Source organism: Bos indicus x Bos taurus, chromosome 9, assembly GCF_003369695.1.
Source record: "Bos indicus x Bos taurus breed Angus x Brahman F1 hybrid chromosome 9, Bos_hybrid_MaternalHap_v2.0, whole genome shotgun sequence".
Lineage (NCBI taxonomy): Eukaryota > Metazoa > Chordata > Mammalia > Artiodactyla > Bovidae > Bos > Bos indicus x Bos taurus.
Window position 1 is genome coordinate 74,187,698 of NC_040084.1, and position 13,557 is coordinate 74,201,254.

General features: G+C 39.5%; 1 protein-coding gene across 3 annotated transcripts in view; it reads left to right on the forward strand.

Moving 5' to 3' along the window:
* Positions 1-13,557, forward strand: part of PDE7B (phosphodiesterase 7B) — a 348,202-nt gene that overhangs the window by 299,706 nt on the left and 34,939 nt on the right. For all 3 annotated transcript variants that reach the window (XM_027551638.1, XM_027551637.1, XM_027551639.1), the window contains 3 exons: positions 517-612; positions 3,383-3,483; positions 5,118-5,249. In XM_027551638.1, coding sequence (XP_027407439.1) covers positions 517-612; positions 3,383-3,483; positions 5,118-5,249 — 329 coding nt within the window. The remainder of the gene's footprint in view (positions 1-516; positions 613-3,382; positions 3,484-5,117; positions 5,250-13,557) is intronic.

The window sequence follows — 13,557 nt, forward strand, 5'->3', positions numbered from 1 at the left end:
TTTGCACCTCTGCTGACTTGAGTTACAAAGTATCTCATGGTCAAATCTCATCTTGAGTGATTTTCCAAAGGAAGAATAGGCAATATGGTGGCTTAGATACCCCTATATGTAAAAATCATTTGAAACCAACCTAAGACACATTTTCAGTGGCCATTAAACTGCGCATTTTTTTAAATACCCATACAAACACATACACACACACACACACACACACATGCACACATGTGTGTATGTACCCCTGGTACTGCTATAGGCAGATTCCTTTTAACTCTTAATGTTTTCATTGCCTGTGGTATTGGGGAAATGTCTGAGTTAATTTTTCTTGTGCAATAAGAGAAAACCTGGGACCAGATCATCATAATAATATCCTTTGTACTTGGATAATTTCATATCTAAAGAGGAAAAGAAATGATCCTATCAGAGAACTTTCATTACAGAAATTTTGGATCCTATTGTCTGTCTTGATATTTTAATAGTAATGAAAATGAATTAAAGCAGCTGACTGTTTTCCTATAGGAAACAGCCTGGTAACATTGCTGTGCCACCTTTTCAACACCCATGGACTCATTCACCACTTCAAGTTAGATATGGTGACCTTACACAGATTTTTAGGTAAGTCCTTTTTTCCACATTTCTACTCCATTTCTCATGAATAATGGCAGTCTACAATACTGTTTAATGTAAAGTGGTAAGAGCCACAGCATGGTAGATGAAGACCTCATATTAGTCTTAAATTACCCATCTTCATTTTAAAATACAGTTTATCTATTTAAATTGTTGAAAAAATATTAGTTATGCTTAGGCTTAAAATATAAAGGCTATGTGAAGACAGGGACTTTGCTGATGGTTCAACAGTAAAGAATCTGCCTGCAATGCCAAAGACACAGATTCAGTCCCTGTGTCAGGAAGATTCCCTGGAGAAGGAGATGGCAATCCACTCCAGTATCCTTGCCTGGGAAATCCCATGAACAGAGGAGCCTGGCGGGCTTACAGTCCATGGGGTCACAAGAGAGTCGGACATGACCTAGTAACTAAACAACCACAATGTAAAGACAACCATCAAGAGCAGATAACTGTCAGAGAAGTTACTGATCTGCTCATATATTAACAAAACCCAAGCAAAGTACTCCTCAAATAATGCCACTCTGGACATGAGTTGTTGAAATATTCAATAGGCTTTTTTTTTTAATGAGAAGAGAACTACTGTGTATATGGACTTCCCTGGTGGCTCAGATGGTAAAGCATCTGTCTACAATGTGGGATACCTGGGTTCGATCCCCTGGAGAAGGAAATGGCAATCCACTCCAGTACTATTGCCTGGAAAATCCCATGGACAGAGGAGCCTGGTAGGCTACAGTCCATGGGGTTGCAAAGAGTCAGACACGACTGAGCAACTTCACTTTCACTTTCACTGTGTATATAACACATTGAAGGCAGTGTTTTGGGTATGTTATTTCTAACAGTCTCAGTAACTCTGCAAGTTGGGTGCTGTCAATATTTGACCCATGGATAAGGAGAAGTACAAAGAAGTTTTGTTACTTGCTCAAGGTCAACAAATTGTAATTGGCAGAGCCTCCATCCAGGGCCAGGTCTGTTGGATTTGAAAGCCCACCATCTTTCCACCCAACTGCACCATCACTCTTCATCAAAAAGCAGTCCCAGCTCTCATCTGACTTTATGTATATGCTTATGTATCTTCCAGTGAATTATCCAGGGCACATTGTTTATATTTTTATTTATTTATTTATTTTGGCTGTGAGGGTCTTTGTTGCTGCTCAGGCTTTGCTCTAGTTAGAGTGCCAGGCCTTCTCTTGTTGCAGAGCATGGGCTCCAGGGCCCATAGGCTTCAGCAGTTGCTGCACGTGGGTTCAGTAGTTGTGGCCCGCAGCCTCCAGAGCACCGGCTCAGTGGTTGTGGCTCACCGGCCTCGCTGCTCTGCTGCATGTGGAATCTTCACAGACCAGAGGTCAAACCCACATCTCCTGCATTGACAGCTGACTCTTTATCACTGAGCCATCCTTGGCACATTTTTAATCACCAAATAACTGCCCTCTGCCTCTTAGTGTGTTCCTGACTTCTTTGACTTGCCACGTGGCAGTGTTTTGAATTTGAAAGCTGACTTGATACATCAAGAAGAAAATAATGGTGATGATGATAACAACAGCAGCAGCAGCCACCAGGCTTCTATGGTGTTTACACATGCTGGGAACTCTTCTAAGAACTTGCATATATTAACCCGTTTAATCCTTACAGTATGCCTTTGAGATCAAAGCTATTATTATCCCTACTTTATAGAGGAGGAAATAAAGGAAACTTGGTTAAGTAACTTTCCCAATATACATAAGTAATAGAGCCAGGATTTACATATAATAGTAAGATAAACCTGCTGAATAAAAGGTACATGTGGCACAACAGGATTATTGGAAACCAGCCAGAGCAAGGCTCATTCCAGAAACACAAATAACCTCAAGCTAATTGTGTTCCGAGAGATTGAGTGAAGTAATCCCCATGAATGGAGCCAAATAATTTCAATTTGCCTAAAGAGGGAGAATGCAGATACTTTGAGCATGTGTGCACACCAGAGTATGTGTGAAAAAGCTAGAGTCAGTGACAGAAATAACACCAGAATCTACAGCCAAAGTCATAGGCTGGGCTGAGAGAATATGGCCACACTCGAAAATCAGGACGTTCTATACACACTGAATATATTGCATCTTAGGCATTGCCTTGATTAACAGCTGAAACCGGCAAGTGGCTTCTGTAAATTGCAAACAAAATTGCATTATGTCTGTGGTATCAAGAGCACTCTGGTCCTTAGATTGGAAGGGCATGAAAGATAATCATTTGATCTGAATAAGATAGAAATAAATCTAAGGATTCCTCAGTTGGATCAGTGAATTTCCACCTGAAGAATCCCAAGGTTTGCTCTGGTCTGTATTTGTTATTTAAGTGATAAAGCTATCTTTGGATGAGAGCAGGGCTTTTCAAAAGGAAGCTTCTTTTATGGCATATTATTCATAAATGGCAGCAAACTTAATTAAACTATAATGTGAAATAAAGTTGTCCTTTTCCCACATGTTTATTTTGCCTATGAATGAGAGCCTTCATGAATGCCAAAAAGAGGTGATTTATGAAGGTGGTGAGGAATCCCAAGGGCCTCACAAATCCTTCTAGCCTTTCTTCCCTCCTCCCTCTCCCTCTTCTCCGCTAACAACCTAGTAGAACTGCCAAGCTGGCAAACTACCTTCCTTTCTAAGGCATCCCCATGTTGCGCATTTGGGAGTCGCCGCTGTTTTTAAGCAAAGGAGACTTCAACAAGTCTGAGCTCGTGTGTCCTTTGTGTTTTGTTTTTAGCTGATTGAGTTATCTGTTTACCTCCTAGTCATGGTTCAAGAAGATTACCACAGCCAAAACCCGTATCACAATGCTGTTCATGCAGCCGATGTCACCCAGGCCATGCACTGCTACCTAAAGGAGCCAAAGGTAAGGCAAGCCCATCTGGAAACGCCAGGTAAACTGCCTGCGGGGCCCCAGATCGCCCGACATAACAGAGCAACTGGGTTATGAGTCCTTTATAGCATGAATACAAATTGCTTATATAAAGGGTTCATGGACTTCTCTGGCTATCCAGTGGTTAGGATTTTGCCTTCCAAAGCAGAGTTCAGGTTTGATCCCTGGTCGGGGAACTAAGCTTCCACATGCCTCGAAGCCAAAAAAAATCAAAACACAAAACAGAAGCAATATTGTAATAAATTCAACAAAGACTTTTTAAAAAAATGGTTGACATCAAAAAAATCTTTTAAAGAAAAATTTTTTAAAGTTTCAGTATCAGCTCTGAAATCATGAAAGTAAGAAAGAAAGAAAGTATAATAGTCACGAAAGAAAGTAAATTTTCTTTATAATTTATATATTTGCAAGGCTGCATTAGGACAAAAACAACCGTCTCTATGACAATCTGCATCTTAGATATATTCAACAATTCAAAAAGTTAAGTGTTTTTGCCTTGATACTATGCCACACATAGTACCACACTGAATTTTTCTAGGAAAAGTCTCCCAGCTCATGTTTTTTGATCAGCAAGTAGAATTACAACTCCTCAAGACCCAAGTTCCACTTCCTACTGAGGCAACTAGACATCCCAATTCCAGCCCAAGAGAACCTGTGTACATCAAAGACATCTGAAAAGTATACCCAGACGCAATGTATTAATCAAAAATTTTAAACATGATGATAATGCTGGTTACTCCAAACCTAAACATTTCTTAGCCATATAAAACCTAGCTGGTATAACATATCGGATGAGTTTTGTTAGGGTTTTTGGAAAATGATACCTCAGTCCAAGACACTGTTTAGTTCAATCAGTTTTAACATCAACCACTAAATATACAGACATTCCCAAGACAAAACTGGGTATGCCTCATCCTTATAAAATATCCCAAAGAACTTAAAGCTTTTTTTATTTAATCCTTAAGTAATTTGAAAATTGTAATATATCACAGTTGTATATTTAAAGTTAATGCTAGATTCCCATTTTCCTGCTTGTTTCCTTAGCTAATCAAAAAAAAAAAAAAAAAATGACAGCTTCTCACACATTGCCTCACTCTATTACACATTGGAGAAATATGCAAATTTTGCAATTCAATCCACTATTGATTTCATATTCAAAGAAGTGGCAATGATATATTGGCTGAATGATATACAAAAGTGATTTTTCTAATGTGCCCATCACTTTGGCTTCAACTGTTTCCTTCACTTACAGCTTTCCTGGGAGCAAGGCTGACTTAGACTCTGCCTGTCCCCTCCCACCACAGAGAGCAGTGTTGCCAGCAGCCAGTGCTATTACGACAGCAACACACGACAAGGGTAGCAGCAGGAGAGGAGGCCACCTGGAAGAGCTACATAATTTGAGTTGCTGAGTTATTTTCCTCCCAGTTCTTTCTTCTTTCCTGAAATTTCATGGGGCTGTTACCTTACTGACAGCTTCAGAAGGTTAAGGTCTGAATGACAGGCCCAAACGATACTAATACGATGATTCATTCCATGTGATTTAGCGAAAACAAAGGCTAGCCTATTTTGGGAAACACACCAATCAGTCTCCCAACTCCATTTTTTAACAGCTCGCCAGCTTCCTCACGCCTCTGGATATCATGCTTGGACTGCTGGCCGCAGCAGCCCACGATGTTGACCACCCAGGGGTGAACCAGCCATTTCTGATCAAAACGAACCACCACCTCGCCAACCTATATCAGGTAAGGGAGGCAACAAGATATATTATGGTGAACTGGTTTAGGCCCAGTACTGGAACCTGAATCTCACTCTTGGAAATAGCCTTCATTCAGGGTCAGCCTTAGTGATGACCACAGCCAAACAGCATGGATTTGAAATAGGTTCAGAATATCCCCCAGGGAAGATAAAATTAGTTTGCAAGGATATCCAAGGAATTCAGTTTGCTCCAAAGCAGGTTTGAAATTGTCCTAGGTCGAACAGGATTCCTGAGTCTGCCTTCTCATGGTCTGAGACTATCTGTCTCCATGGGAATCATCTAATATATAACGGCCAGTTGAAGCCAGTCCTTGTAGAACTTCTATAAATTATACTTCCCAGGTGCAATTCTTATTCAGACTTATGTTACATCTCTAGGACCATTTGTTAATCACATTTTAATTTTTTTGTTGGAGTATGGTTGACTTACAATATTATATTAGTTTTAGGTATACAATATAGTGATTCAAAAATTTTATAGACTATACTTCATTTATAGTTATTATAAAATATTGACTATATTCTGAACCTTTTTGGCTTCTGAGACAAAGGTATATTATCAAAGACAATAAGCATACTTTGTTGTTATAAAATATTTCAGCAACACTAGTAGTTTGACCTGAAGAACTCTTATCTCTGATATTCCTTCAGACATTATAACCCTCTATCATAAATGAGTTATTCCCAGAATTTTCAACACAGTTTTTGGAAGACCTTTGGTTGTCATTAACAAAATCATTGCCTACAAGGGAGTCATTGATCTCAACTGTAGTATATCTTTTGGTTAAAAAAAAAATCAGTGCAGGAAGAATTTCTGCACTGAAGGATTCCCAGAAAACAGATGCATTATATAAGATGGTAGAGCTTGAGGATGCATTAATTCAATAAAGCACAGCTGGAACATGAAACAAAGCCTTTTCCCATTCATCTGATTAGCTTTTGGTCCTTATAGGAAGTGACATACCAAGGTTTATGAATCCCCCTGATACATACTTCAGCACTGGGCTCTTTTGGGCTGTCAGCCAGTACCTGAAGCTAGGGTAGTAATGACCATAAAGAGAGGACAGGGTGACAGAATTTAGAAAAACTTTTGATGATGTTCAGTTCAGTCATTCAGTCGTGTCCAACTCTTTGCAACCCCATAAACCGCAGCACGCCAGGCCTTCCTGTCCGTCACCAACTCCCAGAGTCTACCCAAACCCATGTCCATTGAGTCGGTGATGCCATCCAACCATCTCATCCTCTGTTGTCCCCTTCTCCTCCTGCCCTCAATATTTCCCAGCATCAGGATCTTTTCAAATGAGTCAGCTCTTCTTATCAGGTGGCCAAAGTATTAAGTTTTAGCTTCAACATTAGTCCTTCCAATGAACACCAGGACTGATCTCCTTTAGGATGGAGTGGTTGGATCTCCTTCAGTCCAAGGGACTCAGTTCTTTGGCACTCAGCTTTTTTTATAGTCCAACTCTCACATCCATACATGACTACTGGAAAAACCATAGCCTTGACTAGACAAACCTTTGTTGGCAAAGTAATGTCTCTGCTTTTGAATATGCTGTGTAGGTTGGTCATAACTTTCCTTCCAAGGAGTAAGCGTCTTTTAATTTCATGGCTGCAATTACCATCTGCAGTGATTTTGGAGCCCAGAAAAATAAATCAGCCACTGTTTCCACTGTTTCCCCATCTATTTCCCATGAAGTGATGGGACCAGATGCCATAATCCTAGTTTTCTGAATGTTGAGCTTTAAGTCAACTTTTTCACTCTCCTCTTTCACTTTCATCAAGAGGCTCTTTAGTTCTTCTTCACTTTCTGCCATAAGGGTGGTGTTATCTGCATATCTGAGGTTACTGATAATTCTCCCAGCAATCTTGATTCCAGCTTGTGCTTCCTCCAGCCCAACATTTCTCATGATGTACTCTGCATATAAGTTAAATAAGCAGGGTGACAATATACATCCTTGACATACTCCTTTTCCTATTTGGAACCAGTCTGTTGTTCCATGTCCAGTTCTAAAAACTAAACAAAGAAAATAAAAATTAGAACTAAACTTACTAAACTATCTCAGAAGCTAAATGTATTGCTTGGGAAAAGCATAAACATATGACTAGGGAAAAAATGAATGACTGAAATGAAAGCTCCCAAATAGATTTTCTGTTCTTGTTGTGTTTTAAATCTGACTTTTCAAATGTCTTTAAACAAAGAATATAAAGTAACAGAACTGGCTGCTTGAACTACTTCCATATAATGTAAAGTGAAAGTCGCTCAGTCATGTCCAGTTCTTTGCAACCCCATGGACTGTAGTCCATGGAATTCTCCAGGTGAATACTGGAGTGGGTAACCCGTTGCTTCTCCATGGGATCTTCCCAGCCCAGGGATCGAACCCAGGTCTTCTGCATTTCAGGCAGATTTCATATAATATAAACGCTTGCCTAATTTTAATTTCTCAATGTCAAATAAATCACATCAATGGAGTTTAAGAAAGTATCTACTCTACTGCCTGATTTGTACATAAAAATGAGGGTCATAAAACTGTGCTTTGACATGTATAATAGTATATATAAAACATGTAGTGAATGAATGTTTGGACACAAAGTCAGAAAGAAATATGCCAGATGTTAAACATGCAAAAAGATAGGAAAGTAAAAGTAGAATTTCATCAATTAACTACTCACTGCTAATGAACAAAAATTGATTCTCAAAAGAAAGATATTGCAATCTATCTTATTCAGATACTAAAAATGGTCTCAAAAAATGGATTCCTTACTCAAACTTTTAAAGTGTAATTTTTAATAATAGTTCATCTCTCTGTTAAATATAAACATTCCAATATAACCAAATTCTGCAGCCTTTTCAGCAGAGCATACATGTATATTTTGAACTAGCAACTATTTATTACATGCATCAGGTCATATATTAGTATCTAGGGGTACAAAGATAAATAAAATTTAATCCCTGCCCTTGGACATTGGTGCAAACTCAGATGCTCAAAATGTGCAAAATCCAAGAAAACTTAATCCCAGTTTGAAAAACATTAGAGGAGTTTGCCAAAGATATACACATATTCTTCTGTATACTTACATAGAAACAACTTTTTTAAAGCCTCTGAAGAATAAATACCCATGCTGTTCTTTGTATACAAATATGTTACAACAATAAAATGAGCTATTTTTTTTTATAGCAGTTAATTTATGCATCTCAACTGTCTGGCCTGATCCTCAATAGTAAAGAGAAAGATCTTTTGGCTAACCACTAGACAGAAATTGGCATAGAAGACTAAAAACCAACATTCAAGATATTAACTTCATCAGTCCCCTGCTCAAACCATCTTGGACTCTCTTGAAGGCCAGAGATCAATGTATTTAACTTAGGAATAGTGTTGAAAACAAAACAGTATCACTTAATGGCATAAAGATACTTCCAATATCCTAGAGCTGTCTAGTATAAAAGTATAAAACTTTTATCAGCCAAATTGGGACTTTATATATTAAAAGTAAAAATTATTAAGAGGACCTGAAAATAATATGAAATCTTAATTATGTCCAAAAAAATATGATGGCTTTTACACTTGGCTAAATACCATTGCTTATCAAACACCATTTCTTATTGACTATATGAAGAAACTCCTAAAAGAGAAAGAAAACTCCTTTTAAAATTCAGTTCAGGGACTCCTTTGGTGGTACAGTGGTTAAGACTCCATCCTGCCAAAGCAGGGAATGGTCAGGGAACTAAGATCCCACATGCTGTGCAGCGCAGCCAAAAAGATTTTTTTAATTCAATTCAATGAATTGTATAACTAATCTTTATTCAACACTTACTATGACTCAGAAAGTGAAGTCCTTCAGTCATGTCTGACCCTTTGTGACCCATTGGACTGTACCTATCAGGCTCCTCTGTTCATGGGATTTCCCAGGCAAGAATACTGGAGTGGGTTGCCATTTCCTTCTCCAGGGGATCTTCCTGACCCAAGGATCAAACCCAGGTCTCTAACATTGCAGGCAGACGCTTTACCCTTTGAACCACCAGGGAAGCCCTGCAAGAGTCAGACAATGATTCAAACACTGGCTAAATGATTTTATCTATTATATTATTTAATCTTCACAGTATCCCAGTTACGTAGGTACTATTGTCATAGCTATTTTCCAGAAAAAAGAAAATTGCTATTAAATTTAAGTGAGCTCCCCTGGTGGCTCAGATGGTAAAGAATTTGCCTGCAAAGCAGGAGACCTGGTTTCGATCCATGGGTAGGGAAGATCCCCTGGTGAAGGGAATGGCTACCCACTCCAGTATTCTTGCACAGAGAATCCCATGGATAGAGGAGCCTGGCAGGCTACAGTTCATAGGGTTGCAAAGAGTCAGACACGACTAACACTTCCTTATAATAAGCAGCTAATTAATGGCAGAGCTGGAATTAGGACTCAAGACTTCTACCTCCAGAGCCAAAGTGCCTAAGCACTATACATACCACCTCTAAAATTCATGTTAATCACCAACAATGTGCAGGAAGCTAAGAACTTTCCTCCAGGGCCTCCAGCAGGAGACAAGTAGCTTAAAGTGGGAGAGCCTTTGCTAAGTACTCTATAGCAGCTAGCTACAAACAAAATGTGATGGGAAGACAGAGGCAAAAGAGGAACTGATTCTGTATATGGTTTCTGAAAATAAAAAATTAAAAAAAAAACCTTCATGGCAAAAGAGTGATATAAATGTTGTCTTGGAGTGTGAGTAACATTTTGAGTAGCAGGGCAGAGAGTATGGCACTAACGGCAGCACAAGCCAGTGTACTTTGGGGATGCCAATCCCTCAATCCAGAGGAACTGCAAATGGACTGTTTCCATGGCCTTGAGCTGAGCACAGTCCTGTCATGAATGACCCTTCCCCTCAGCTCAATGACTTGGGCATATATGATGAAATGTATATTCTCTCTTTGATAGACACTGTAGATTAGTTGTACGGAACATGACCTGGGCCAGAAAGTCTTCCCTCTGCATTAAGTTGTCAATGAGGAACTGGCATAACTTTTTCGGTTTTCAATTTCAAGAAAAAAAAAATCATGTTATGTAAAATATCAACTCAACAAGACCATTAAAAACACAGGATATTTAAAAATCTTTGGCAATCTAGCCTTTTAGCCTACCATGGCCTGTTGGTACGAACAAAGCTAGTGGAGGTGATGGAATTCCAGCTGAGCTATTTCAAATCCTGAAAGATGATGCTGTGAAAGTGCTGCACTCAATATGCCAGCAAATTTGGAAAACTCAGCAATGGCCACAGGACTGGAAAAGGTCAGTTTTCATTCCAATCCCAAAGAAAGGCAATGCCAAAGAATGCTCAAACTACCACACAATTGCACTCATCTCACACGCTAGTAAAGTAATGCTCAAAATTCTTCAAGCCAGGCTTCAGCAATACGTGAACCGTGAACTTCCTGATGTTCAAGCTGGTTTTAGAAAAGACAGAGGAACCAGAGATCAAATTGCCAACATCTGCTGGATCATGGAAAAAGCAAGAGAGTTCCAGAAAAACATCTATTTCTGCTTTATTGACTATGCCAAAGCCTTTGACTGTGTGGATCACAATAAACTGTGGAAAATTCTGAAAGAGATGGGAATACCAGATCACCTGATCTGCCTCTTGAAAAATTTGTATGCAGGTCAGGAAGCAACAGTTAGAACTGGACATGGAACAACAGACTTGTTCCAAATAGGAAAAGGAGTACGTCAAGGCTGTATATTGTCACCCTGTTTATTTAACTTCTATGCAGAGTACATCATGAGAAACGCTAGACTGGAAGAAACACAAGCTGGAATCAAGATTGCCGGGAGAAATATCAATAACCTCAGATATGCAGATGACACCACCCTTATGGCAGAGAGTGAAGAGGAACTAAAAATCCTCTTGATGAAAGTGAAAGTGGAGAGTGAAAAAGTTGGCTTAAAGCTCAACATTCAGAAAACGAAGATCATGGCATCCAGTCCCGTCACTTCATGGGAAATAGATGGGGAAACAGTGGAAACAGTGTCAGACTTTATTTTTCTGGGCTCCAAAATCACTGCAGATGGTGACTGCAACCATGAAATTAAAAGACACTTACTCCTTGGAAGGAAAGTTATGACCAACCTAGATAGCATAATCAAAAGCAGAGACATTACTTTGCCAACAAAGGTTCGTCTAGTCAAGGCTATGGTTTTTCCTGTGGTCATGTATGGATGTGAGAGTTGGACTGTGAAGAAGGCTGAGCACCGAAGAATTGATGCTTTTGAACTGTGGTGTTGGAAAAGACTCTTGAGAGTCCCTTGGACTGCAAGGAGATCCAACCAGTCCATTCTGAAGGAGATCAGCCCTGGGATTTCTTTGGAAGGAATGATGCTAAAGCTGAAACTCCAATACTTTGGCCACCTCATGTGAAGAGTTGACTCATTGGAAAAGACTCTGATGCTGGGAGGGATTGGGGGCAAGAGGAGAAGGGGACGACAGAGGATGAGATGGCTGGATGGCATCACTGACTCGATGGACGTGAGTCTGAGTGAACTCCGGGAGTTGGTGATGGACAGGGAGGCCTGGCATGCTGCGATTCATGGGGTCGCAAAGAGTCGGACACGACTGAGCGACTGATCTGATCTGGCCTGTTGGTTGAGACAGAAATGAGATTTAAGGAAACTATATGCAGATTTTCAGGTGATGTACCTATATACATGTTTCTAGGGAGGAGATCCATAACTTATATTCATGTTTTAAAATGAGTTATAGATTCAGAAAATAATAAGAACTGTGATAATGAGTGAAAAATATACACACACAGACACACACACACACACACTATATATATATACACACACAAATATACACATATATATATTACATAATGGGTGCATGCATGCAATAATATCATGTGTGAGTGTCTGACTCTTTGAGACCCAACAGACTGTAGCCTGCCAAGCTCCTTTGTCCATGGGATTTTCCAGGCAAGAATATTGGAGTGGGTTGCCATGCCATCCTCCAGGGCATCTTCCCAACCCAGGGATCAAACCCGAATCTCTTACATCTCCTGCGTTGGCAGGCAGGTTCTTTACCACTAGCACCACCTGGGAAGCCCAGTATATATACCTTTACATACATATATATATATATATATATAAACTGTGCATGCAGACACACTTAGTCAAAAAGAATAACCAAGAAGTTATGCCAGGAATTATGTGGCTTTGAGAACGCCCTGTGCGTGACTGTGTACAATCCAGAATTACTATAAATGAGATAAAATGGAAGAGGGCTTCCTCTCCCTCCTTTTGTTGGCTGTACTCTTTTAGTTCTAATAAATAAGAAGATCATTGCATAAGGCCCAGCCTGTGCTTCTGCCCTGAGATAAAGAGAGTCAGGGCAGCTGGAGTAAAGGCCAGGCCAGAGGACTCTCTCCCATTGTCCTCTGTCTGGGTCAGACTCACTGGCTGAACTGCCAACCCAAGTTCAACTTGAAGACGTAAAGGCGTTTCCACCTGGCATCTCTGTCATCAGACTGGAAGCAGTCCAGCTGTCTGTGGTGAACTAAGAGGTGCCTAAGAGCATGTGAGAGATACAGTTGAGAATTATTTTCTCTGTCCCTCCACCCTCCAATCTTCTAACATATGGGTTCAGCAGTTTTTCAAAATAAACATTAAATCAGATATGATATTGCTTATTACAGTTATAAAAGGGATTGCTTTCAGTTCAATTCAAAATCTAGAATATGATACCAATGAACTTATTTACAAAGCACAAACAGACTCACAGACATAGAAAACCAACTTATGGTTAAAAAAGGGGAAGGCGAGGATAAATTAGGAGTTTGGGATCATCTGATACAAACCACTATGTATAATATAGATAAGCAACAAGGATGCATTGTATAGCACAGGGGACTATATTCAGTATCTTGTAATAAAACATATAAAAAATTTAATTGCTTTTGATAGAGTCCAACTTCATATTAACTATTGACAGAGCAACCCAATGAATAAAATAATTGTTCCATGAAGCATCATATTTATTGCATTCCCTACTTGTCTTGAAGAGGTTTATAATCATTTTTCTTAGTCATTTATCATAAGCACTTATAAGAGGCCAGCATTTTTAACCACTTTTTATTCTTAACGACTCTGAACTGTAAATACAAAGTTGACAGAGCCAGGAGACGTGTTCCTCCCACAGGGTCCTATGACCACTACTCTGACAAGCAACTGCAAGGATTATATGTAACCCCATAATTTTTGCAGCATGAAAGGTGTTTCGGGCAAGCAGAGTGAAAATTGTAAAAAGGTTCAAAT